The following is a 27,441-nucleotide window of genomic DNA, read 5'->3' on the forward strand; positions in this document are numbered from 1 at the left end:
GGAATCGAGAAGCACGCAGGGCAACAGTAGGTTGAGTTAGATTAGCGTAGTCTAGGGAGCATACCCCACCTGGTTAGATAGGTTTGGGAGCCCACATGTTGGTAAAAGTTGCTCTCCTGGCCCCTCAAAAAAAATCCGAAAAAATATAATGCCCTCCCGTAGACTTTTTTCGAAGACCAAATTTCACTATTTTTTTGTTACCCACCAGAAAACCCCGCTTTCCTATCAGGTTTCCTTACTTGTTGTCCATAGGGAAAGAAAAACAAGAATTGGTGTATTGTCATAAACTATAAATTTGCCTATTTTCTCATTCATCCCTCGACGCATTTTCATTGTTGCCTATACGATTGGCTCCAGCATTGATTCATAACAGACTCCTTTTAAAGATGTATAGCCCAAAGAACAAAGCACCGGTTTATCAAGTAAACCTTTTGGCATTATGATGCCTGTATAATATTTGAGTAACGCTATTAAACGAGAATGAAATAGATGAAACAGAAAAAATAACGAGTACAATTCTGAAAGGTCTGAACTACTGAAGCACTATGCCCTAGTTTAAACTTTAAATCTGCACCACATCGCAGCATTCAGAGGGTGAAAAAAAAAAAAATTCACTGCACTCTTCTCCAGTTCCATCTTTAGAGCTAGCTAAGAATGCAAGTGAAAAAATAGGAATGGATTGAGAGGTTACCTTTAAAGGGAGTAGTTTCTGTAGTTGCTGGCCGCCGCCTTTCCCCAATACCGGACTAGGTAGCAGTGCTTTGGCAAGATGACAACATGAGCATCCTGGATAAACTTCACCAGTTACAATGCTGCCACAAAGCTGACTTGCTTTGTACTCAGTATATGTTGATTTTTTTCCTGAATCATGTGTTTTAATAGAATACATATTTTTCCACATGAAAAATTGTTTTGTCAAACACAAATAATATTTTCAAGTATTTTATTATTTACAGGTTTATATACATGCCTTACAATATAATAATAATAAATGTTTCTTTCTTAAAAGATTACTCATATATTTTTTTTTTGTGGTTTTCACACAGTACATGATGAAATAAAATGGAACTATAACATTATTGGAGGACTAGGAAGGGTAAGGGGTAAAGAAATACAACATGGGCTAGGATGGTGACAGGGATGAATGAAACAAAGTAAGGAAAGGAAGAGACGGGTGTGAGGATGAGGTGGAGGGACATGAACAATGTGTAGGGATAAGGGAGAGAATGAGAGGACAGGGCAGGACAGGACTACTTTGGAGTGAAGGGGATGAACAGGAAACATTTAATAACAGTGCAAAAGAATTAAATCCATCTCAGTTTGTATAAATAACAACCCCACAACAGTTACTTCTATGACCATCAGTAACCTACAGGGGCATTCCTTCTAGTGATGCAACACAATGGAACACTAGAGTATTGACAGGGAAAGGTCATCCTGAGTAGGAGAAAACTATATATTCTCTGTAGGTCCTCAGTGCCTCAACATTGCACAATTTCATAAACTAAGGTCATTCTAAAAAGTTGGGAATATAAAACATTTTGGTTAACAGGCACATCAATAATGGGCACTTAACTAACATTCACTCAACATGAAATTAATTAATATACAAGTGCATTTGTTATCTCATGATTCCTATGACCCCTTGTATGGTATATTCTATGTATGGCTGTACATCCTTACCTCACATCTTGCTAGGAGGGACAAGTTTGCTTTACACAGAATCCACACTCAGTTTCACACACTCATTTACACATGGCAGTCATTCAGTTTGTCACTCTGTCAGTACTTTTAAGTTTAGTATTAAAACTGTCAATGCACCCAGTTATGAAAGATGCTTACAAAACCTAACTATTTATTGGAAGCAGCTTCAAAACACAGAATGCATCCACACACTAAGAAAAAAAAAAAGTTAGTACAGTATAATATTATGTATTACTGATTGCCAGTTAACCACTTTCCTTAACCTTACTTAGTGTTCAAGGAGGAAGGAAGTAGTGGGATGATCTGCAACATGATGGGTGGCATTAGAATGCAGAACCATTAATAAGAATTTTCAACAGGGTCAGCACAGTGGGGAAGTGGCACTGGTAGTCACAGCCACATGTCAGGCAACCTGCCACACTCATTCTCACTGTTCAACATTTCCACACAATCTCAAGCCTTCTGATCTACTAAGAATCCACTAGTTGTGAAGTTTTGTAAGGAAACTGTGACCAGATCAGAGGACTTGAAATTGCAGAAAATGCAAAATGAAGCGATAAATGTGGATGTCTCTCAAACATTGGCTGTGACTACACGAAGGAGAAAATATTACAATGACTACAAGATTACAAGCATTAATGCTATTTGTTGTTTATAATGGGAACATAAGTAATTAAATACAGTCGAAGGCATACAAAGCAATAACAGGTCACTCAGTAAAACTTTATCTTGCAGCAACACATGGCCTAATTATAAAGATCCATATTATCAACATAACTATATCATTGCATCACATACATGACTCAAGTACCATTCTCTCTCTCTCTCTCTCTCTCTCTCTCTCTCTCTCTCTCTCTCTCTCTCTCTTGATCAGCATTAACAGTATCTCATTGTATGATTTGCTGTTACATTAAACACATCATTTAATTTCATCTGCAGCCATGTGCTTCCCATTTAGGTATAGTTGATAATAATGAAGCATACACAAAAGATGTGTGGACATGTCAAGATGTCATATTTTATGGTTTATGGTTGTTTTGATTTTTAAAAACATTTAAAATACCAAGAGAGCATTTCATCTATCCAATTTTGTGTGCATGTGGGCATGCATACCAAAAACATGTACAAAATTATGTAAGTGCTACAAAAAGTGTGCAAAATATATGAAATTATTCAAAGAAAAATTACAAAGATGTGAATGTGACTGAGGGAAAGTATAAGCATGTTAGTATTTTCTAAAGGATTTGGATAAAATTTAAATTGCTTAGAATTCCACTTTAGCAGAAGTGCAAAGTTGTGTCAGCAAATTCTGGAAATTTATAGAAATTTAAGTATTCATGCATTCTGTTTTTCATGTGTGCCACCTTAACTTACTCTGGAGAAGAGCATATATATATATATATATATATATATATATATATATATATATATATATATATATATATATATATATATATATATATATATATATATATATATCATATATAAAAGGACTATACATAACTATATGGCATTGCATGCCAATTCCATATTGGCATAAGAGAACGTGTGAAAAAGCTCCATTGTGAAATCTAATACAATATCATGCAAGGCTACACTGATGGTTATTTGTCTATTGTCTTTTATTTTACAACTAGCAGATAAATACTGAATGAAGACAGTGGGAAAAAATTTAAGTGTGTACTTGTGAAAATTAATACACGAAGCAAAAATTTAAAATGTGGTTTGTGTATTTAAACTTTTCCACTATTTTTTTTGTTTCCAGAAGCAGGGAGGATCTTTCATGATTCAGTACATCATTAGTAACAAAATAAGGATTTTGTCTACAATGTGAGGTGATAGGACTGTAGTCATCTTATTGTAAGTTCTCCCATAATTCCATCAATAATTTAAGCTTGTACAGTTTGCTGAATTCAACCAAACACTTTACAAGTGGGCAAAGGTAATACAAACATTTTATCCTACGCCACTTTACATCACTGTCTGGATTCTATAACCAAAGTAGCATTTAACCAACTCCCACTGCACCACAATGTCATGGCCATGTGACTAACAACTTGCTCTACTGAAATCTGAGATACAAGTAGGTCTATGTGCCAAAGAAATAATCAGTTTACAAAGAGGAATAAAACCAGTTGAGAAAACTAGTAAACAATGATCATTAATTGTCAATAAAATTTTTTGCAATTTATACCAATATCAATGACTCATTTTCAATCCCACAATTCTGAATGCTGCACATTAAAACCAACCAGAGTATAGAAAATTGTAAATCTTGATTGTGTTCTTCACAGTGTTGAGTACCAAGTTCTAAGAACACAGTGTTGAGTACCAAGTTCTTATACACTATAAAATGTATCATTACCACATTCACAAATCATACAATAAACAGAAGAAAATGTAGGCTCCTCATAGCCATTCACTGTGCTCCATTAAGACGACAACACAGTTACCCAAGTGAGTGAAAATCAAGACAGAAGAATCAAAACAAAGTGACTTGCTTCCAAGTCTAGATATGAAGCTTATGACTGCTTTTTTTTTTTTATGTAGGAGGGACACTGGCCAAGGGCAACAAAAATCCAAAAAAAAAAAAAAAAAAAATGCCCACTGAAATGCCAGTCCCATAAAAGGGTCAAAGCAGTAGTCAAAAATTGATGAATAAGTGTCTTAAACCTCCCTCTTGAAGGAACAAGTCATAGGGAACTGCATGCACACTAAAGTTATATATGGCCTCATTAATGGAATCCAGATTTTATAAAGACTACACCTGACTGCCAAGTCACCTATGTTTACCTGATCAGCTGCAGACTTAGCTTTGGCAGTATGCAGCAAGATGGTACAGATACCACTTTGCATTGCCTGTGCCAGCACAGGCTTGGCCTTTAATGGAGTACAGAGTAATGGCATATGAGGACTGGTAGTGATTGAAAAAAAATCAGTAATTAATTGTGAAATGAATAATGATGATAAATGTAATAATAATAATAATAATAATAATAATAATAATAATAATAATAATAATAATAATGATAATAATAATAATCTGAAGCCTAAACACAAAGGCCTTAATATGACCAGCTAAATATTGGCACTTCAGCAGTGTGGAGTGAAATTTTTATGCTAATGACCAGCTAATCATGAACTTTTACCTTATCTCTGAAGCAGTTAAAGGAATTTAAAGATTTAAAATTTATAATTTATAAATCATAATACAGTATATAATAACAAAGCAGCAATGAAATGCAAATATACCATTGAAGTGAAGATATAATGTAACCATTGTGAATAATAAAATCAAATGACTTACATTGCTGCAGGATGTAAAATTTTCCCTTTCCCACTGTGCCATTTCCCTCACAGTTCCCCTTCAAAGCAGCAGCCCAATGACAAAGACATGGGGTCTGCCACCGTAAAGGGAACATTGTACTTGTATGTCAGAGAAACATACAAAAAGATTATTAAAATTTTCTTGTAGCTAACAACTGTATAACATTAAATATGTCTTCCCTTTTTCACACACCTGCATTCCCTTGCTTAGTGCAAGCTGCAAGTTAACAATTACTCCATTTCATTCACTCTCACACACTTATGCTTATTTAGAGAATCAAATACTTAACACTAGACCACAACATGGGATCAGTCATTACACAGGTCAACTCCAGGGCTGCCACCACCCAGCTGGACTTCCCTTGCAAGAGGAAACCATCTCTCGGGGCACCTGACAGGACACCCAGACCAGGCAATATGAAGAGGTATCAACCATAAGAGATGGAGGTGCATCAGGAGGGCCTACCAGTGCAGGTGAAACACCAATCTTTAATAACTTTTGATAGCGCTCTAAAATTTGGGTTATTTTTCTAAGATTTTACACACAAGTAGAAAGCAATAAAAACTATACACAGGTATTCTTATTACAAACGCTGAGCGAGGCTGTCTGGTGTCTGTATAACCCCCTCCCACCCTAGGCATTAATGAGCAACACTGACAAAAAAGTTATGTCTACCCTTACAATGCCCTGTTCACTATAGCTTTTGTGCCTTAATGTCTTAATACAGACCCTTGTATACAAAAGGTATTTTCATTTTTTTTTTTTATTCTTTTTAAATCTGAGACTTAACATGATTATCAATCTCAACAGTTTGCACTTACAGCCTGACAAGTCCTTTCTGAATCAGTCAAAAATCATGAATACTAGAAGTCTTAACAGTAGAAATCTTTAGAAGTGGAAGGCATGTCTACAAAGAGCTGGATGAGAACCAGGTGTTAACTTATATGAATGATTTCACAGGACATTAGTACAAGAATTATCTAAATTTTGAATTTCAGATGAGACTGAGGAACCAATATTATGAGCATAACTCCACAGATATACTCATCAGAGTTAGTTTGTATGCAACTAAGTTGACAACAACTGACGGTGGACCTTATATATATATATATATATATATATATATATATATATATATATATATATATATATATATATATATATATATATATATATATATATATATATATATATATATTGGCGAACTACTTCACTAAAGTTGATGTTGCTGTCCACAAACACATGGCAGCTGCCTTGTTCCTGTAAGTGTGTTCCTGCAAGTGTATGTTTTACTATTATGTGAGTGTATATGATTTGCTTTTGTCACATGAAAAGAATAAACCAACATAAACTATACGACAAAAGTAAATTTACTAAAATAATTTGTACAAATTAATGTTTCAGATGCAAAGCCTTGCATGGTGAAGAGACAACAAGGGCCAGGCATCCTACACGTATCTCAAGGCACTTGCTTTATTAGGAAGAAATTATTCAAATCAGTGTATCCAGGAAAGGTGTTCCTATTATTGGTTGTAACACTGTTATACTTCCTAGACTTATTTTTTTGGGTCACTATAAATCCTCTCCATCTTCAAATTTCCCAGTGCTCTTCTTTACACAAATTTTGACAACCCCAACGGTTTTAATAATGCCACTCCATAAATATCTCATGACTTCAATTTACATTCATACATTTTATCACATTGTGCTTTTTGATGAACATTTCAACCATCTGCAGTTTTTTTTTTTCTTGTATCATTAGCATTTACACGCACATACCATTCAAACACACACGCCGCTGTGCCACACAGCTGATCATACACATCAACAGCAGCTCCAGGGATTTACCTAGATTTTTCGTTGTGCAGGGGGGGGGTCAAGCTTGAGTCCTGTCTCCATATTAGGGAACTGTGCGAGGTGCAGGCACAAGGGAAAGGGAAGTGTAAATCAGGGAGTGGCTGAAAGGGTGAAATGGGAGAGTGGTGTATAGGTAAAGACTGGCAGTGACATCAACAGGGAAGATGGCATCCAGCAAGAACCCAAATGTTTTTCAAAGTTTTCAAGGAAGATGATCTCAGTGTAGCTCATACAAATAAGCAAATGCGAAAAATTGAAGAAAATGTGAAAATACAAGAAGCAATAATAAAGGCATGAAAGGAAGAGAGATGGGTGGTGACAATGTAAAAAGATATCCAGTGATATAACAGAGATGAAGAGGGAGATGAAAAGAAAATAAACAACTGAGAGGTGACAAAAAAAAGTGGACAAACAAAAACTGTGAAAAAATCAAGGAACTTAAGGAAGATAATAAAGAGTTAAAGAAAGGTTTACAAGAGAGAGGTTAGGGTTGGAGAAGTGAGAGTTTGTAATAGAAGTCAAAAGTTGGAAAGAATAAAGTGAACAACAATAAAAGGTGAATATGGAGGAGATAATAAGATAACTAACAGGAACACAATAAGGATATGGAAAAGAAAGTTGTTAAAATAATAAAATAAAAAAGTAATCTTGTGAGACATGGTACAGAGAAAGATGTGTGTGGTGGTATCTGGGATCAAGGAGAAGAACCTACCCATGAAAATAGCTAATGAGAAAGAAGTGAAAAGGGCTAAGGAAATTATAGCAGTAGTGGCTAGGGAAGGAGAGGGGATAGTCAAACTAACTGAAGAGGTTTACAGGATCACAAAGTATGATGATAATGCAACAAGACCAATGAAATTAAGATTCATGTCACAAACAGCAGAGAACATGTCTTACAAAGAACAAGGAAATTGACAAAAGTAGAAGGAATGAAGGAAATATGGATAAAAAGAGACATGAATGAAGAAGACAGAAATAAACTGAAAGAGTTGAGAATAAAGGCACAGTAAAAAAAAATTAGGGGGGAACACAGGAACAAGCAAGGAGATTAATATGGAAAGTTATGGACATGAGTGAGGAAATGGTGGCACAAAGATGCCATGGAAGATCACCAAGCAAAAGTTTAAAAATTATGTATACAAATATGGATGGTTTGGTGTCAAGCCTGTTGGAACTTACTACTTACAAAACAAACCAGACATGGTATGTTTAACAGAAACCAAACTAAGAGGAAATAAAGTTGAGATTTGCAAAGAAAGGATATGGCACATGGAGGAGAGACAGAAAAGGAGAGGAGTGATGATATTGATAAAAGAGGATAGTGTTGCTGAGGAAGTGGAATGTGATGATGGAATCGCAGAAACTTTGTGTTGTGATCAAGATCATAGGAAGTGAAAAAGGAGTTATTGTGATGGACATACCACCAAAATCTAATGTGTGGGAGACCAATAGATACATAATCATGCAACTAGAAACAAGAAATAGTATAGAAGAAATGATAGAGGAAAGTAACAAAGTGCTCTTAGTAGGTGACTTCAACACTAAAGGAATTAACTGGGAGGAGATGAAAGTGAAAGAAAATGTTGGGTCATGGAGTAAAGAACTTATGCAAATCATGATGGTGAATACAATGAGATGGTGGATGAACAAACCTACAAGATGCAGAGGACAAGAACCATCACAATTGGACTTGGTGCTTCCAAAAACCCCAGAAAGTAGACTGAGTATACATTGTCTGAGTCTAATGGGAAGAAGCAATTATGTGACAGTAGAAATAGTAGTACAGGAGGAAAAAGTGTTGTACAGGAAAGAACAATACTGAAATGGGGGAGAAAATTATGCAATGACAAATTTTGCAAAGCTTAATGAATTTTATGAAAAAATTAACTGGAAAGAGCTATTTAAAGGTAAAGTAGTTCAAGAAAATATGAGAAAATGAGATTTTTGAGCAAGTATAGACAGGGGGTGCAACAGTTTGTGCCAAATTATAAAGTGACAATCAGGAAGCATAAATGGTATAATACCAGGTGTATAGAAGCAAAAAAGAAAAAGGACAGGGCATGGAAGAAAATTATTCGACAACTGAATGGAAATATTGCAGAAGAATACAGAAAGGCAAGAAATGAATATAGTATAATGAGAGGAAGAAAGAAATTTGGAAATACTTGAGAAAAATACAGAAAGGCAAGAAATTAATATAGAAATGAATATAGAGGAAGAAAGAAATTTGAAAGTGACATAAGAAAATGCAAGGAAAAGCTCTTCTTCAGATATGTAAACAGAAAAATGTAACATTGGGATGACATAAACAAGTTAAAAAGAGAAGGAAGAATTTATGAAACAAATGAGGATAAGTGAACTAATGAATGAATGTTTTCAATCTGTGCTTACAAAGGAAATAATATAGACAGAAATTACCTGGTACCACAGATGGAAGAGGGAGAGAGACATGAGGAGGCATGGGAAGAAAATAAATAATGGATGTTCAAGCAATATCTAGAAATCCAGCTCTCCATATCAAACTACTGAAATCTGGAATGATCTGAAGGAAAAGGTGGTTGTGGCAAACAGTGTACACATGTTTAAAGAGAAACTCTTATGGAGACAGGACAAAATGAGCTTTGGCTCATGCCCTATACAATACATCTAGGTAAGCTAGGTAAATAATAATTTCACACGATAAAAATAGGGATGAGGAAAATTCTGAATGTAAGTTTAACATGCCTGTTCATTGCTTGGGCTACATCATTCTGATGCACAGCTCTGGCTGCATCCCTGAACATGCCTACTATTTTGTTTAGCCAGACACATGTTGAGTTCACTGCTTTCCTCTAGACACCCTTTACTTTTATGATGCAGTCCATCAAGTAGACCAAGAGCATGTATACACTATCCATCATACTTTCAAAAGCTAGTGTTCTATTTTAATAGTTAGGCTTTTGCATCTGCCAGGACCTTGTTATTCAGCATGGTGATATGTAACTTGTGGACAAATACTCCAGCTTCTTGCTATCTTTAACAGCAAAATTCTAAAATCAAATTGTATTTTGCTTCATATGCATAAAGCAAACAGTTGAGCTTTAACATACAAAAGAAAGTTGTATCAGTGCTTGAAAGTGAATTAGTTTCCAAAACATGTCCAGAATGGACCAATAAATCTTTCTTCCCGTTAGCAGAACATGTTGGGACAGAATATGCACAGTGTGGGCAATAAAATATTGCATGTAATGACTCACTGCATCTCTAAACCCATTGGGTTATCATCTGTTACTGTAAGCACAATTTCTCTGTCACAAATGCTTTATGCTTGGTTTCTAGTCTAACAGCTCAAAGTCTCCACTTAATTCACCTGATGCAAAAAAGTAATAATTGCAGTTTGACACCAGTTGCAAGGGTTCTTCTGTATATAATTACTTTTTATTAATTACTTATTTTATATAGCTCGCATCTCCATCTCCACAAATTGTGTACTCTTTTGCTTTAGTACTTTGATGTTGGCTCATTGCTCAGCAGAAAATTTTTCAAATAAATTATCAGTATATCTAAATATTACTCTCACTTTTCAGACCTTTAAAGCCTCACCAAGTGAGAAAGACTATTACAGATGGTCAGCCATTGGAAGCACATGCTGATGGTGCAACTGGCTTATAGACTTATTGAAATTCTTCTGAAAAGAGGCTTTTTACATCACATATTCTGTGGGTATGTATCTACCAATACTTCAATTTTATAACTTATCTTCCTATCTCACCCCACCCACTCAACCACCACAGCTCACAGCTCCACAAGTATTCTCTCCCTCACTCACCCACCCACCACAGCTATATACAGCATGTATACAAACCACAGTAACTCATCATATCTTATCAACAAGCACTGTCACTGCTCCCCTCTCTCTTTTCCCAGTGATTATAAACCAGTTACAAAAAATTTATTCTGGACAACATATTACTCAAATGACATCTTTGTTTTAGCCTGCAAGGGGGCCACAATAAGTATTTCTGGCTGACTTTTCCTAACAAACCAAAAATCTTTCCTGCTCCTTCCACTGTGAACTTGAGTCTAAATTTACAAAATAAGAAATGTATGCCTTTCAATAAAGAGTAAACCCCAGGCATTCACAAGCACTCATCTTTCAAGATGGACATTTTACAGAATATGTGAAACACTTGTGATCAAATCAAGCTTGGTCCCTGGTTGTCATTGGCATCTTTGTAACAAAATCAAATATATTACAAAAACAAGAGCCTAGAATACTATTTCAATTCATCCTCAGGGAATGCTTGTGGTTGTGCCTGTGCATGTGGGTGCCTTGCTCAGCCTTCATGATGGATTTTATTCTGTTATGTAGCTACTATACATCTTAGACCTCACAAGGCATCATATTTCTTCAAATATCTTCTAAACAAACAGTTGCATCAATGTGACATTTTGGCACAGCTTGTCAGAGACTGTTCCCTAATCCATGGGACTATAGTGTATTGCAAAGTCTGTTTCATCATGAAGATTATTTCTAAGTTTTGAAGGTAAAGCTGGCAAGAGCTGAGAGTAGACACACTGAAAGGGATGGTTTAAGTGAGATGTTTAAAGAGGATAAGGGGTAAGAAGGATGGAAGGAAAGGAAGATGTCCAAACATCTCAGCTCTTGCAGTCTTGTCTTCAAAGCTAAGGAAACCTCCCTTACTGAAACACGCATTAGGAAACAGTGTCCAACAAGCTGTACTAAAAATCATATTAATCTAACTGTTTGTTTAGAAGATATTTGCAAAAACCAATGCCTCATGGGGTCTACAAGGCAGATACTGATTTAAGTGACTACACTATTCTCCATGTAGTGTATGGCAGCAAGCTGAATATTAATGCCATGTGTAAACAGATCAGCCTCTACAGCAATATGTTATTAATGACACCAGCCATGGCCAATATCCTCTAAAGAGTCAAGCAAGTATGCTACTTCTTTTCTTTTTGGCTTTGAAATGGTCTTTCCTTACATAAGTCAAATTAAATAGCTTTCATAAAACTATATAGCTTTCATAAAATTAAATAGCTTTCATAAAACTATATAGCTTTCATAAAACTATAAGTGACTTGTGACATCCTAAAATCTCTAAAATGATGGTCTTCTGAAATTTTGAATATAATGTTGTTCATTTATGTGCATACAAACAACAGTTTTCGTAACTTCTACCTCAGGAAGAAAACATTGGTTGGTTCCATCCAGAAATGTGACTTCTTAGTTGTGATTTTTTTTTTTTTTTTCATGGTGAATGAGTGCAACTTCCCCACAGAATATATGCAGCAGCAAAATATAATGGCAAAGGCATCCCAACATTATCCTCTATACTAGAAAGAGAAAAGGGAATCTATTTAAGAGAACAGCAGTCTTTCTTCCCTGAAAAATTTAGATCTTGACTATGCAGAGAAACACGACATTGGCAACGAAGGGGATCCAAATGCATTTGTAATACTAATGGCAATGAAGGGGATCCAAATGCATTTGTAATACTAATGACAATAAAGGGGTTCCAAATGCATTTGTAATACTAAAAAAAAAGAAAACAAAAAGTTGTGTTTGGCACAACACATCAGACCACATTAAAATATTATACCCTGTCTGGTGTTTGATGGACACCAAAAGATAGCTAATTCCTGTCAAGTTTAAAAAAACAGTATATATAACAGGCCTAAGTTGATGAAATAAAGGGAAACTAAAAGAAACGTGGTATATGCAGCTTGACCCAGAGCTAAGCCAATAAAATAGATATAATCCACATTAAGTTAATAAAAAAAAAAATCTTGCCAAATAAGTTAATAAAAAAAAAAATCTTGCCAAACTGAGTATATGCTGAATTAGTGCATGACTCAGCAAATCATAACACAAAAGCAGCAGGCAATTTGAGTGCATGTGAAGAAAATGTTCAGCTTAGTCAAAGGAAGAATTTGTCTTACATGAGAAGTGGCTTGAACATGGCACTGCCGACCTCCTGAACATGCAGCAGTCTATCAGAAGGCTGACACTCTAGCTGGCCTCATATCACACTTCATAATAAACCCTGCCAGTTATCCCTCTTCAAGATGATGTGTCTCATAATCAACTGCAATCTAATGCATACAGCAGTTATTTCTTGCTGGTAAAAATAGAAGACCTTAATCCTATACAAGATGTGTGATCTCAACCATGTATCATAAATGTACCAGTCATTGTGACCTATATTTTGGCATCATGTAAATTCATCTAAGATTTACGACTTCCTAGCAGAAAACACCAGCAACATCACTCTGCCCCTGACTGTGATATAGATGGGAACAGAATCTAATATTACTGATTATGAAGAGATGTTCTATTAAAATGACACAAAAATTGAAAGTCAAGATATAAAAGACAAAAAACAATAACTGGCTCTGAACCCCTGAATTTAGTTACCAACCTGAAAAAACTACTAAAATTTTTTTTGAGTAACAAGCAATATTTCATGTAAGAGCTGACTGACAAATCTGAGGTATAGGAAGGAGAAAGTGAGCAAGTCACCAATCAGACAATAGGAGCACAAGGAGGAGTGTGTGGTGGAGAGCACGTGCAGGCTGGCACAGGAGGAGGCAGGGAGCTCCCTCAGGTGGTGGAAGGTCGCTGCACAATGTCTTGCTCCAGAGTGAAGTTGTAATAGAACTGCAAAACAAATTAATCCATATCATATATAAAGAAAGGTATAGGAATATCCCTTTCCACCTTGGGCCGACAAGGATAAGAGTGTGAGTGACATGTGTGGTGCTTTATTGCCACTCCATGTGGGATGGCCAGCCTAATATACAGATAAATAAATAAATAAATAACCTCCAGGATAATTTCAGTTAAGGCCTGATGGCAAATCACACAATAAAGCATCACTCTCCTGCCTTACCAAGCACTAAATGACAGTTACACTGTCATTCTTCAAACTGTGACCATATATCCATCCTAGCCTGTACCTTTCCCAGCTTTCGTCCACTTCACTGTCTCCTTACTTAAATCTTTCACGATCAACTGGTGACTCACTTCAGTTCTCCTAATACATTCACTATTTGCTCCATGCCTGCAATATTAGGTAACCCATAAAGTGCTCCGCTATTCTGCCTTTAACAGCATCCTTCTCATATTCAAATATAATCTTGTGTCTCAGTTCAGGCAGTTTGGTTGACCATCCAGGCTGACAGAACCACAAAGTATCAAGACCATGGTGTAGTGGGCTATGGGTTTGCCAAATCCGTACACCTTTGGCAATTTGGTTGCTACCCAGGGTGACTGCATCATAATTAGGAAGACTAGCATGGTGGGTGGTGGAGTTGTCATACCCTACATCAAAGTTCTAATCTGAAGGGAAATAGTTGGATCAGTAAAAAACACTTTCCATTTAATAATTTAGTTTGACAAGAGGCTGTAGCTCCTACCTCACTGTGTACCTCTGCTACTCATTTGTTTTTGTTAATATGACAAGGACAACAATGAATTACCTTTCATCAGATGGAGGCAATGATGTATTTTAAAGTCTCACTCTTGAGTTCGATGTTAAAAAGCTTGGTTTCAGACCAAACAAACAATTCAATCTTGATAATGAAGGTATTTTTAGACCATACTAAGACCACTCCTGAGCTTCCTCCAGCGAAAAATGTAAGCTGTGCTTGGCTTCATTGCTTGTCCATGGACAAACTGCAGCTTGGCAGTCTAAGCTCAGGTTTAATGTAAAGCAGCCATGTGGACAGCTTAGTTTCAGGGCAAACAAAATCATTTGTTTTCAATAACCAAGTCTTGTCAAAACTGCTCTTCAACTAATTTGGAGAGTATAAGAAGCTGTGCTTCATTTCAATTACCTGGCTTTGTTGCTGACCTGCACAGAGAACAATGTAGCTGAGTTCACCAAAGGTTTGTTTATAGCCAAGTCACTCAAATGGACTAAAAGAAAAAAAAAGAAAAAAAATATATATATATATATATATATATATATATATATATATATATATATATATATATATATATATATATATATATATATATATATATATATATATATATATATATATATATATATATATATATATATATGAATAAAAGTAGAGTAGTAAACACTACATCAGAGATAATCAGTTGGTGCTAATGGAGCAAGACTTTACCAGTCAAGTTCTAAACAACACAGTGTGAGGACTGACGATTTATCCACCTACATACCAGGATAAAATCCTCATTCAAGCACTTCCATATATGATGACATCTAGCTCTCTAAAGCAAAAAATGCCAACCCTCACCACACCACACTGCACAAGACTCAGTTGGGTGGCACATCTTGCATGTCAACAAGTGGAGCTAACAGTAAAGATGCTGTACAGCTTGTGTAATTTTGATGGCTACAAATATTGCTATAAAATGAGAGCCTCCAGCACCAGATGTTTTCCATCCTTACCTCATCTTCTATCTGTTGTCTGCTTTTCTTGCTGAAGGTTGGGATGTTGGCAGTGGCACTATCACCAGACTTAACATACTTCTTGTTGAGCACAAATGGTACCCCAAAAAGAGCTGTAAGATATGAAGGCAAGATGTATCTTCATCCTATTATGAATTGCAATTTATAATATTTCATAAGGTATATATATTTTTAGTTCACTGACCTGAATGGAGAAGTAAAAATGTTTAAAAAATAAATAAAATCTTCAAAGTTGAAAATACTTCTGCCTATTAAATATCAAAATTGTGGATTATTCTATTAATCTATTAATGAAAAAAAGTCTCAAGAAAAGATAAATAAATGGAATATATACAGTATTTTCACTTACATGATTAACTTTTTAAAATGTTCTCTGACAAATTAGAGATCAACCTGTGAAGAAAACAAATTTTGATGTTGTACTTCTTCCAGATGAAAGTGGCTCAGATGAATGATAAACAAGACTAACCACTCACCTGACTGTCCCGGCCCATAAAGGGTGCTGGTGTCTGTGTGAGCCATGGCATGGTGTGTGGGGGAAGGGGTGTGAGGGGCTGGGTACCTCATGACACGGGGAGGTAGTGGGGGAGCAGGACCCTGTGGCCGGCCGGGTCCAGGACTGCCAGTGACAGGAGGCAGATCCGGCGCAGGCCTAGTTGGCATCAGACCAGGATACATTCTCCCCCCTCCCCCACCAACACCTTCCCCTCCAGCACTTACTCCTCGCCTGGGATCCATCCTGCAGCACAAGTTTCATGTCACACAACATGCATGCAAATAATAAGCATTCAGAGGAGCCTCTGTAATCTGGCATTCATGAACTGTGTTTCCCAAATATACATTAAGTTCAATTCAATACTGATTCAGTTGATGCTAAACACTGTCAGTGATGACAAATGCCAGAGACTACAGCAAAAAGGCTCACCCGTAAGGAAGGGCTGTAGAGGCCGGCTGTCCCCCAGACTTGTTGAGGCCAGGGGCTGGTGCCGGGCCACACTTGACACAGATACACAGGCCATTCATCTCTCCCACCAGAGAGAAGCCTTCAGGAGCCATCTTGGAGCGGCTGAGGATGATGATGTCAGTAATGGTTTGTGAGGCCATGTTTTGGGGCACCTGCTTGTAGCACAGCTGTTTCTTCTTGAATGCCTTCTGACCTGTAAGCAATGTCAACCTATCTCTAAACTGGCCATTTTAGGTTCTGCTACCAATTTATTCCAGAAATAACAAGCATATTTACATATTCATTAATCTATTATTTTAATGATCTTATTAACTGCATGCCTTCCCTCCTCCCACAACCTTGCTGGACAACAATTTCTGCTTTCTCTCACCCTTATTCTGTACACCTCTCTAATGCAAGAGTTAACCATTATTCTCAATCATTCATCCCTATTTCTGGTAAAGTCTTGAACTCCTTGCCTCCTTCTGTGTTTCCTCCTTCCTATGACTTGAACTCTTTTTAAGAGGGAGGTTTTAAGACACTCATGCTCCAATTCTGGATGATTCTATTGACCCTTCTTTAGGGACCCGCACCTCAGTGGGCTTTCTGTTGTTGTTATTGTTGTTGTCCTTAGCCAGTGGCCCTCTTTTATACACACACACACACACACACACACACACACACACACACACACACACACACACACACACACACACACACACACACACACACACACACACACCTCTTCCTAAACAACGACACCCTCACTGACACCCCCCATCGCTGGAAGTATGTGGATGACTGCACTGTGGGCATCCCAATCTCCAACAAGAACCCAGACTACTTGTCACTGCAAGTAATTTTGGAGCAACTACAGATGTGGACGGAGGAGAGCAGGATGACCATCAATCACAGCAAAACTGTGATGCATTTCTATACCTCCTCTGTACCAGTGCCCCCTCCCCAGCTCACAGTGGGCCCTTACCCCCTCCAGGTGGTCCGATGTGTGTCAAGCTTCTCGGAGTCACAGTGGACGACCAGCTGACCTGGAAGCAGCATGTCGCCAGCACCGTAAGATCTGCTACTTACAGGCTATACATGCTGCACAGACTCAGGTCACTGGGGATGCCGACAGGCAAGTTAAGGGGGGTGTACCTCACCTTCATCCTCCCCAAACTCAGCTCCAACTGGAGAGTGTGCAGAAAAGGTATGCAGGGTCATCCGTAACCCTGCCTACACCACCTATGATGAAGCCCTGACCATTCTGAGTCTGTCCAGACTATCTGCCAGGCACCAAGAGGCTCTGGAGAAGTTTGGAAGGTGATTATTATATTATCCACGCCTCCGACACATGCTGCTGCCTGACACGCCTCACCCAGTCCATGCCACAAGACACCACAGCCAAATAACGCCCCAAAAGGCACCACGCATGGACCAATATAGACTCAGCGCAATTTCCACCATGGTGCGAGCCATCAATAAATAGCATCTCATTTCTAGATTAGACTTAGCTTTAGGATTAATGTTAAGTATTTCCCCACCCCTCTGTACATTTTCAGTTTGTAAACTGCCTTAATAATAAACCATTTACTATTATTATTATTATTATTATTATTATTATTATTATTATTATTATTATTATTATTATTATTATTACACACACACACAAAAAAATAAATACTGACACCCAATGCACTCTCTCATATCTTGGCCTCAAGACCACTCTTTCACTCCTCTTCCACACCCAAAACACATACTGGTGTCAAAGGTCTGTTCCACAATGGTGTATCCTGTGGGGCGAGAGTCACGATCATTAACAATGGCCATGTGCTCCACCACATAGCCCATGTAGCCATCCACCTTGCTGTGACAGAGGTATCGAGTCACCCGCCGGAAGAAGCCATCCTTGTACAGATCTGCATCTATGTCTTGGTCATGGGTTTTGGACACCTGTGGAGAATAAATTGTATGTTATCACTACTATGCCTCCTTTTCAGAAGCATCATATAAACAGTGAGAAATTTATCTGAAGGTGCGATTAACTTTTGGTTGTGAAAGGTGTCCCGTCCAAGAAATGTGGCCATGTTAAATAGGCATAAAGCCTTAAACTTCAAGACCATAATGACTGCCAGATTCCAAGATCATGTTTGGTATCTTTGTACCTCCAGTCACTACACTGCATTTAGAATAGCTAAGATGATGAGCTGTTCCTATCAGAAGCTAAACTGAAATGTCCTGCTCTTAATTCCAGTTTAGGTCTCCTTTTAAATTATCCCTGAATATCATTATGTTGTCACCCAAGGAAAACCAAGAGATGAAACATGGATGATAAAATGAAGCAGGGAGGAAGAATGGTTACATCTATGCACCTATAAGGTCTATGAAGAAATTATGAGTTGAGAGAGAGAGAGAGAGAGAGAGAGAGAGAGAGAGAGAGAGAGAGAGAGAGAGAGAGAGAGAGAGAGAGAGAGAGAGAGAGAGAGAGAGAGAGAGAGAGAGAGAGAGAGAGAGAGAGAGAGAGAGTTGTGCTTAGTGGTGGAAACTTGTGTGATCATACAAGTAAACATGAACAAGAATAATGAGGTGTACAACACAAGATGGACCAGGATATGATGTGAGGAAAGGTGGATGCAAGAATTATTGAACAAAGGAATATTTTTAACTGTACAGTGTGCAGCACCACATTTGTCAATCAAGAAAGTACTGCAGTTAGATGCATTTCTTAACAAGGAGGCAAGATAAAGATTAATCCAGGATGCACAATTCATTAATAGTGGGAAATGCACTTCAGTGCGAGTTATTAGCTTGTAATGTGGTACTGGACACATATACAAGCCAAGGAGGAAATAGATACCAAAGGAATGAAACACTTAAAATGATTTCAGAGTTCACAAAAGGAGCAGAGAATGAATATAATAAAAGACTACAGTGGTGGTGTCGGGGACTGAAGGTTGCATCATCACACACTGGCAACCCACCTGTCTGAAACCATGCAAGTGGTATGCTTTAGCAATACTTATCACTTCTATTAATATATATTGGCAGCATTTATCATTTTCTTATCCAAAACTCAAAATAAAGTATATCTAGCAGTATCCTCCACTGCTGATTATACATGTTAGTGATAAGTATTCCTAAAGTGTACTACATGGAAGGGTTCAGACCCAGTGTTCGTGGGTAGGCTGCCAGAGAACAATAATGAAACCTACATTCCCTGCAACCAAGGCTATGGTATACACAATATGAAGTTCTTATGAAACCATTTCTTGAGACTAAAGACAAAACTGGCAGTTGAAAAAAGGGACTAGCCAGATTTGAAATGACACACTAGAAGAGGAACAATAATTCATACTGTTAATGATAAAAAGGTTTCCTACTACTACACATTATCACCTGTGAGTGGTATGCCAGTGATTTTTTAATCACATCCTGTCTATTGAGATAAACACACTCCCATATATGAAGCAACAATTAGCAGCAGCACTAATTCTTTCACTGCTACAGTTATCTTTTGTTAAACTTCCTAGCAATGTAAAAGTTGTTGGCATGGAGACACAGGAGTGGAAAGAAGAGAAAACTGAAGATTAATTTTGTCTTCTTACACTACAGAAGTATTTCTGAGAGCTTAACATAAAGTAGCATCCAAAAATTTCTAGGTATTAAAGGGGAAATTTTGTTCAGCAGTGAAAGGGTTAAGGTAATTAAGGGCTGCCAAGAGGAGGCAGTGGAAAGACTGGTGTTAATCAATGTAGTGGCAATACACTACAGTAATTAATGAGAACACTGCTTCCATTATCATTATCACTTTGGATACTGACTTAAACAACTTGCAGTCCTATAAAGGGTGTGTATATGTGTGTGTGTGTGTGTGTGTGTGTGTGTGTGTGTGTGTGTGTGTGTGTGTGTGTGTGTGTGTGTGTGTGTGTGTGTGTGTGTGTGTGTGTGTGTGTGTGTGTGTGTGTGTGTGTGTGTGTGTGTGTGTGTGTGTGTGTGTGTGTGTGTGTGTGTGTACTTTGTTGTGACACACAGGAAGAGCTCAGATTATTCATACCACCCTATTTCCATGTTTACTGATAGCTAGCATGGCTTTTAAATTCTAAAATATTCCTACTATGGATTATCTTTACATCCAAATTATTCTGGGTTTTCATGTTTCTGTGAGGAGAACAGTCTATTACACAATGTCTATTCTACAAGTGCTTCCTTTCAGTTTCTTACGTCTTCTTGTAATTTTAAATTCACAAACAAGGAAAAAAATATTCCTGATGACCTTCTCCACTTCCTTTCTTTTGATAACAGGTGTGTGTGTGTGTGTGTGTGTGTGTGTGTGTGTGTGTGTGTGTGTGTGTGTGTGTGTGTGTGTGTGTGTGTGTGTGTGTGTGTGTGTGTGTGTGTGTGTGTGTTGTGTTTTATAAAAAGCTCAGAAATTATACAAGTCACACCATAGGAGCTAAAAAGAGGTAATATCCACAAAACAAAAAGAAAAGAAAAAAATTAATAAAGAAAACCATAATAAAGCACCAATAATGAATCACAGTTGTCCTTTTTCCATAAGATAAGATATACCATGCTGCATAAGAAAATGCTACTAACAGAGTCTAGGTACACCACTCAACTGTACATAACAAAAGAACAAACATGATCCAAGTGCTACTTACAGCAGTGTAGTTTGGTGGACATCCCGACAGCTCCTCCACCACACACACAGATGTAATTGGTCTGTCATCGGGCAGTGGCAGGGCATTGTACAGATCACGCATCATTCACTCACCAACTCTGTGGGAGGAGGATGAAGTGGAAGGTAAACACCTGTTAGTCTGTTCAGGAACTGATAACACTGTACACTTGATTAACACCTGGAAATACAAGTGGATCTAAGTAGATAATGTGCTGCTGAGATTAGTGTCAATAAGTAATGTGATATATAAGAGCAAGGCAAATCCAGATCAGCCAACACAGCAATACTTGGGAATGAGAATATGTAACCATATCAAATTAATCACTGGAAAAGTGTTGATCTGATTCATGCTCTCACAACTTGGCTAAACAAGCACCTTAAGCCATTATTACAATATCATGCTATTCTACATCACATACCCTAATGGGAGAATGAAGTGAATCTTTCAAGTTCAGCGGCCTTAGGGTATAATATCTATGTATAGTTAAGTAAGAATACAGAATACATTACCCTCAAACAGAGTAAGTTTAGGTACACTCAGAACTTTTTAAGACACCTCTATGAGTAGTACTTCACATCAAATCCCCAGCCGTCACTGTTCATTTCAAATTTCAGAGCTTTTGTACCACAAGGGGCCTCTATTTTTCAAACTCTTTGGTTTTGAACAAGTTGCATCTATAATAATTGACATTCATGAAAAAAAAATTATCATAATTACAGGGACTGCTAAGTGCAGGCTTCATGGCTTCCTGCGGCTTCCCTTATTTTCTTATATTCTTCATATAGAGGTACAGGGACTGCCATGTGTGGGCTTCATGGCTTCCTGCAGCTTTCCTTATTTTCTTATGTTCTTAATGTAGAATGGGAGAGAAATCAACAACTAAGTAAGGGTGCAAGAATCTGTTGCTGTCTGATATTCTTTGTGATCCAGGAATCTGCATGAAAATCACCTCCGTTTCCACCCTAACATCTCACTAACCAGTTGTTATGCTCATCCACGCCTCTCTTCTCTCAAATGCTTATTGTTTTGCTACTCCATCAGCATTCTAACTACAGGTAAGTTGTTATGCTCATCCACGCCTCTCTTCTCTCAAATGTTTATTGTTTTGCTACTCCATCAGCATTCTAACTACAGGTAATGAAGTTTTGTTGCTTCAAACCACAGTTCACTCAAGCACAGAGGGAGAGTCCATACAGTCTGCCTTCCTACCCTTCCAGATTTATTGAGTGCTGGATTTGAACTTGCAGACTGAACACCTGGAGAATCCACTCAGTTCTTTCCTCTTTGGATAGAGGAAGTCTTCATCCCACAACTCTATTTCAATCCCAGGAACCACAGTGCCTGTGTCTGTGCTGCCCTCACATTGTTAAGTAGTCCTTGTCCCTTTGTCACTCCCATGCCTTTGATGTGTAGGTTTTACAGTTAGATATTTGGCTATATTATAATAATTTGCATGTATTATTGTATTATGACATTGGATTTATGTATTATACAGGTGATGATGATTTGTACTTGGATACAGTGAGTGTTGTTAAGTTTTCAAGTTGTTGTTTTTTCCCTGATTTCTGTGTACAGACTAGATCCCTTCTTAATATTGTCCTTATTCTATGACACGTCCTCTACAAACATCACCAGTGTGGAAAGGTATGCTTCAGTCCTCTCTCTCTTAGCAGTGTAAGCACTTGAAAAATCAAGAAATGTTACATTAAATGTTAATGTTGCAAGGTGCAAAGATGAGGAAGTGATGTACAGTCTTGGGTGAGGAAAGCTAGTGTCTGTGTGGCTGCACACAGTTGCAACTATGGTGACTTAGTGGCCAAGCAAGCAAATGTATCAGTGGCATTTCAGCCACAAAATAATGTACATAAGAGTCACCTTTGTAATTGTGTTCCACTAATGCACCTGCACAGGTAGGGTGTGCAGGGTGGTGAAGGAAGGCTGGTGATGATCCAGGCATGTTGGAATCACTACACATATTTCCTGCCTGGACAAGAGAAGGCAGGTGACTGTGTCCTGATCCTAGGCTGTGTGTGTGACATGTCTCATCAGATCAAACAACTGTGTAATGCATCATATTTTGACACAATGGGAAATTCAAGCAGGGCAGCCATGAGAGGGAGAGGCTAGAATGAATCTCTGACAGGATACTAAAGTGCACAACTCACTTCCCATGGAGCCACAACAAACACCAGTGCCCAAGTGGTAATAAGTTAGCTTTTAATGTCTTGTCAGCCCAACCATGTAAAGGTGCAACAGAAAATACTAATGCAACATCACCTGGAGCATTCTTCATTAACCCCTTCCCAGTGCCAGGGCAGACATATATGCTAACAAATAAAAAGTTGTCAATATACAGGCTCTGTTGACATTCAGTTATACATCTGCATATAGTTTCTCCACATATGAGCATAAGCTGTACTGAAATAACATAAAAGACAATAGAACATAAAGAAACTCACAATCTTCATTCCAGTAACAGTTTACTCAAGTGTGAAAACTGTCACCACCACTCCCTAAGCACTCAGCAAGGCTTCAAGGTTATGGGAGGATGTGTGGATAGCTCATCCCATCATAATCAAAATATGTACAACAGGACATAATAATGACAGAAATATAATTCAACACAATTCCTATATAACATGATTCATATATCATGGAAAGGAATATTACTTTGTATATAATTTTAAAAATCTATTAGAGTACATATTCATAAATTGTCATTAGTATGCATAAGCTTCACCTGCCAGATGTGGAATTTACTGACACTGGTATCACAAGTATTTTCTGGGGAATCATGTATAAAAAAACCACCAAAATGGTCTTGCCTTCAATGTGGCAGAATATATCAGTGCAATACATGCATTAAAATTTACATAAAGCAATTATCATGCTATCCAGTGTAACATGTGATTAGGTCACCATCACTCTGACAGTAACACAACACTCAAGGCTACCATTGCATTCACAATGAATACAGGAATGTATGCCTACATTCAGCCTGTTCCTAAAAAGGGCAACTGTTCTAATTCCTCAAACTACCATCCTATTGCTCTAATTTCATGCCTATTTAAAGGTTTTGAATCTATCCTCAACAGGAAGATTCTTAAATATCTATCACTTCACAACCCTCTGATTGGCAATATAGGTTCCATCAAGGCCAGTCTACTGGTGATCTTCTGGCTTTCCTTTCTGAGTCCTGTTCATCCTTTTTTAGAGACTTTGGTAAAACTTTTGCTGTTGCCTTAGACATATCAAATGCTTTTGCTAGAGTCTGGCACAAAGCTTTGAATTCCAAACTATCCTCCTACAGCTTCTATCCTTCTCTTGGTAACTTCTCAAGTTTCCTTTCTGACCATTCTATTGCTGCTGTGGTAGACGGTCACTGTTCTTCTAAATCTATTAACAGTGGTGTTCCTCAGGGTTCTGTCCTGTCACCCACTCTCTTCCTACTACTCATCAATGATCTTCTAAACCAAACTTCTTTTCCTATCCACTCCTATGCTGATGATACCACCCTGCACTTTTCCACACTCTTCAAAGACACCCATCCCTTCTGGAAATAAACAGTTCATGCAGGGAACCCACAGAATGCCTAACTTCTGATCTCTCTAAAATTTCTGAATGGAGCACAGCAAATCTGGTATTGTTCAATGCCTCAAAAAACTCAATTCCTCCATCTATCAACTCAACACAACGTTCCAGACAACTATCCCCTCTTCATTGACAGTCAACTGTCCCCCTCTTCTACACACTGGCCATCCTCAGTCTGTCCTTTACTTATAATCTAAACTGGAAACCTCAAATCCCATCTCTAGCTAAAATAGATTCTATGCAGTTAGGCATTCCAAGTCATCTCTGCCAGTTTTTCTCACCCCCTCCCCTCCAGCTGCTAACTTTGTACAGGGGCCTTATCTATCTACGTATGGAATATGTTTCAAGTGTATGGGGGTTCCAATGATACCACTATTTTAGACAAGATGGAATCAAAAGCTTTTCATTTTATCAACTCGTCACCTCTAACTGACTGTTTTCAGCCTCTTTCTCATTGTCAAAATGTTGCATCTCTTGCTATCTTCTACTTTTCATACTAACTGCTCTTCTGATCTTGCTAACTACATGCCTCCCCTCCTCCCATAGCCTCACTGCACAGGACTTTCTTCTTTCTCTTGCCCCTATTCTATCCACTTCTCTAATGCAAGAGTTAACCAGTATTCTCAATGATTCATCCCTTTCTCTGGTAATCTCTGGAACTCCCTGCCTGCTTCTGTATTTCCCCCTTCCTATGACTTGAACTCTTTCAAGAGGAAGGTTTCAAGACACTTATACTTCAATTTTTTTATGATTCTTTTGATATCTCTTTTGGAACTGGCACCTCAGTATGATTTTTTTTTTTCCTTGGCCAGTGACCCTCTTACATAAAAAAAAAATTAAATAAATAAATAAATAAACATGCATTCAGTTAATATCACCAAGGTCCAACTTAGATCTTTATACAGTCCTGACCAAGTTAGGTATAAAACTTATCTACAAACATACCATAATCAGGAACTCTCTGCCAACTGTCAACATCAACACTTCAAATCTTCCTTCATTTAAAACACTCCCACACTCTTTGAAAGAAAACTGAAGGATGATACTAACAAGTCACAGCATTAGTACATTTACAAGGCACTACAGTACATTTCCAATCACACTCATGTACAACAGAGCTATGATATTTGCCAACATACCTAATTAGAATATATCATACCTATGAACCTCATCCTCTTTTCTGGTTCTTGTCAAGCTGTCTAAAAAGCTGCAACACAGGGAACAGCCAGAACTCAAACCCTAAGGAGCTCTCTGCCACAAGAAGCTTTACCATTACAAACTATCTAGTCTTTCAAATGTCATCATAAACTTTATTTGGTCTTTGTTTCTATGAGTTTAGGTAGTTCTGTTTATTAGTTTTGTGTTGCACCTGTCACTAGCCACCTACCCAGTAGTTGCATTTTGAAGTACCTTAGATCTTCTAGTGACAGAGAGAAAATTCCCATCAACAAGAAATCAAGGCAAGACACCCAAGGAATATTCAGATACACAACCAATGAAGCAACAACTGATCACCAAGGCACACATGAATACTGCTCAGCCTTACCTGCCCTGCCCATACAAAAGTAAGGCAGTTAGGGTGTAGTATTGTAGGTAATCACAGTGCACCAATTTTTTTCCTATCAGTGCACCAATTTTATCTTAATATTTCAATACACACAACCAATTTAGCAACAGCTGATTACCACGCCTCACGTGAATGCTCAGCTTTACCTGTCCTCACGTAACAAAAAAGTATGACTGATAAGGCTTCAGCACACCAAAATTTTGCAATTTCACCTCCAGATAACACTGTAGGTGCTATATGTGCGTCCTTAAGATTGCAGCGGTGTGTCTTTCCTTCTCTAACACGTCCGTCAGTTCTTGAAGCCTCGGGGAAGGTGACTAACACACCCGTCCCTGGCCGTCACTAACCCGTCACTCCCACCACCAAGTTGGCTAATTTCCTCCCCTCGTAGCCACTCCTCGCGTCACGTCTCAATCCACTTGGTCTTAGTAACTAGCAGCGCGCTACATTTCCACCGTCATTCTAACCACCTGTATCTCTGCAACCACCCTAACCACCACAATCTCTCAAATCACCGCCACTCAAAGGAAGAAATGTTACGATAAAGCACGATAAATTATTCATGTCTCCTCTTCCTCATTTACCGCTGCTTGGTTCCCCGTCCCTCTCACCCTGTAGGAATGAAGAGTATGACGCACAGCACGCTGGTGGATAGAGAAGGAAATGAGGCAGTGCGTTAATACTCACATTAAGGAAATACTTAGAAGAGCCCCGAGAGTTGGAGGCCAAGGCTGTGGGACCAGGGAGCCGCTAGGACCATCTTGACCCCGCAGTCTGTCCTATGTCACACATACGTTTCATCTGCATATATCATGAATTTCCAGGCTATGTATCTTATTTAAAGGGATTCTAGTAACTTCAAAAATTTAGTTTATGAGCAATAGGAGGTGGTGGTTATATGTAAATGGGTATCTTGGCAGAGTTTAGCGTCAGTCTTCTGACTTCTACGCCTTGTCTTGCATTTCTAACATCTCCAGCCCATGAATCATGTTAAAACGGAGTCTATTATAACCTAAAATGTATTTTATTAGCAGTAAGAGGCAGTAGCCTTTTTTTTAATGAACATCTTAAGATAGTTTAGAGCCAGTCAATCATCAATTTTATTCATTATTTAGCTTTTATCATCATCTCTTATCCACATATCCTATTCAGAAAGACTTTATTAATGTCTCAAAAATATTTCATTAAAACCTGCAGGAATCAGTAACTACATGTTCATAAGTATTTTGCTAGTTATCATAAAACAGTTCCTCAAGCAAGACAGTCCCACGTAGCAAAACAATATTTTTTTGTGTGTATTTTTTTGTTATAAATATAAC

General features: G+C 37.8%; 1 protein-coding gene across 4 annotated transcripts; it reads right to left on the reverse strand.

Annotated features, from left to right (window-relative positions):
* Positions 1-928: 928 nt before the first annotated feature.
* Positions 929-26,992, reverse strand: LOC135098973 (multivesicular body subunit 12B-like). 4 transcript variants are annotated; one of them, XM_064001444.1, is made up of 7 exons: positions 26,810-26,992; positions 20,944-21,061; positions 18,043-18,235; positions 16,268-16,499; positions 15,819-16,081; positions 15,322-15,434; positions 929-13,556 (listed from the first exon to the last, which is right to left on the reverse strand). In XM_064001444.1, the coding sequence occupies exons 2-7, from the start codon at positions 21,046-21,048 to the stop codon at positions 13,500-13,502; spliced, it is 963 nt and encodes a 320-aa protein (XP_063857514.1). In that variant the 5' UTR covers positions 21,049-21,061; positions 26,810-26,992; the 3' UTR covers positions 929-13,499. The 4 variants fall into 4 exon arrangements, with proteins under 4 accessions (XP_063857514.1, XP_063857516.1, XP_063857517.1 ...); XM_064001446.1 differs by lacking the exon at positions 26,810-26,992 and adding an exon at positions 26,335-26,725; XM_064001447.1 differs by lacking the exon at positions 26,810-26,992 and adding an exon at positions 26,102-26,258.
* Positions 26,993-27,441: the final 449 nt, after the last annotated feature.

The sequence above is a fragment of the Scylla paramamosain genome, chromosome 4, assembly GCF_035594125.1.
Source record: "Scylla paramamosain isolate STU-SP2022 chromosome 4, ASM3559412v1, whole genome shotgun sequence".
NCBI lineage: Eukaryota > Metazoa > Arthropoda > Malacostraca > Decapoda > Portunidae > Scylla > Scylla paramamosain.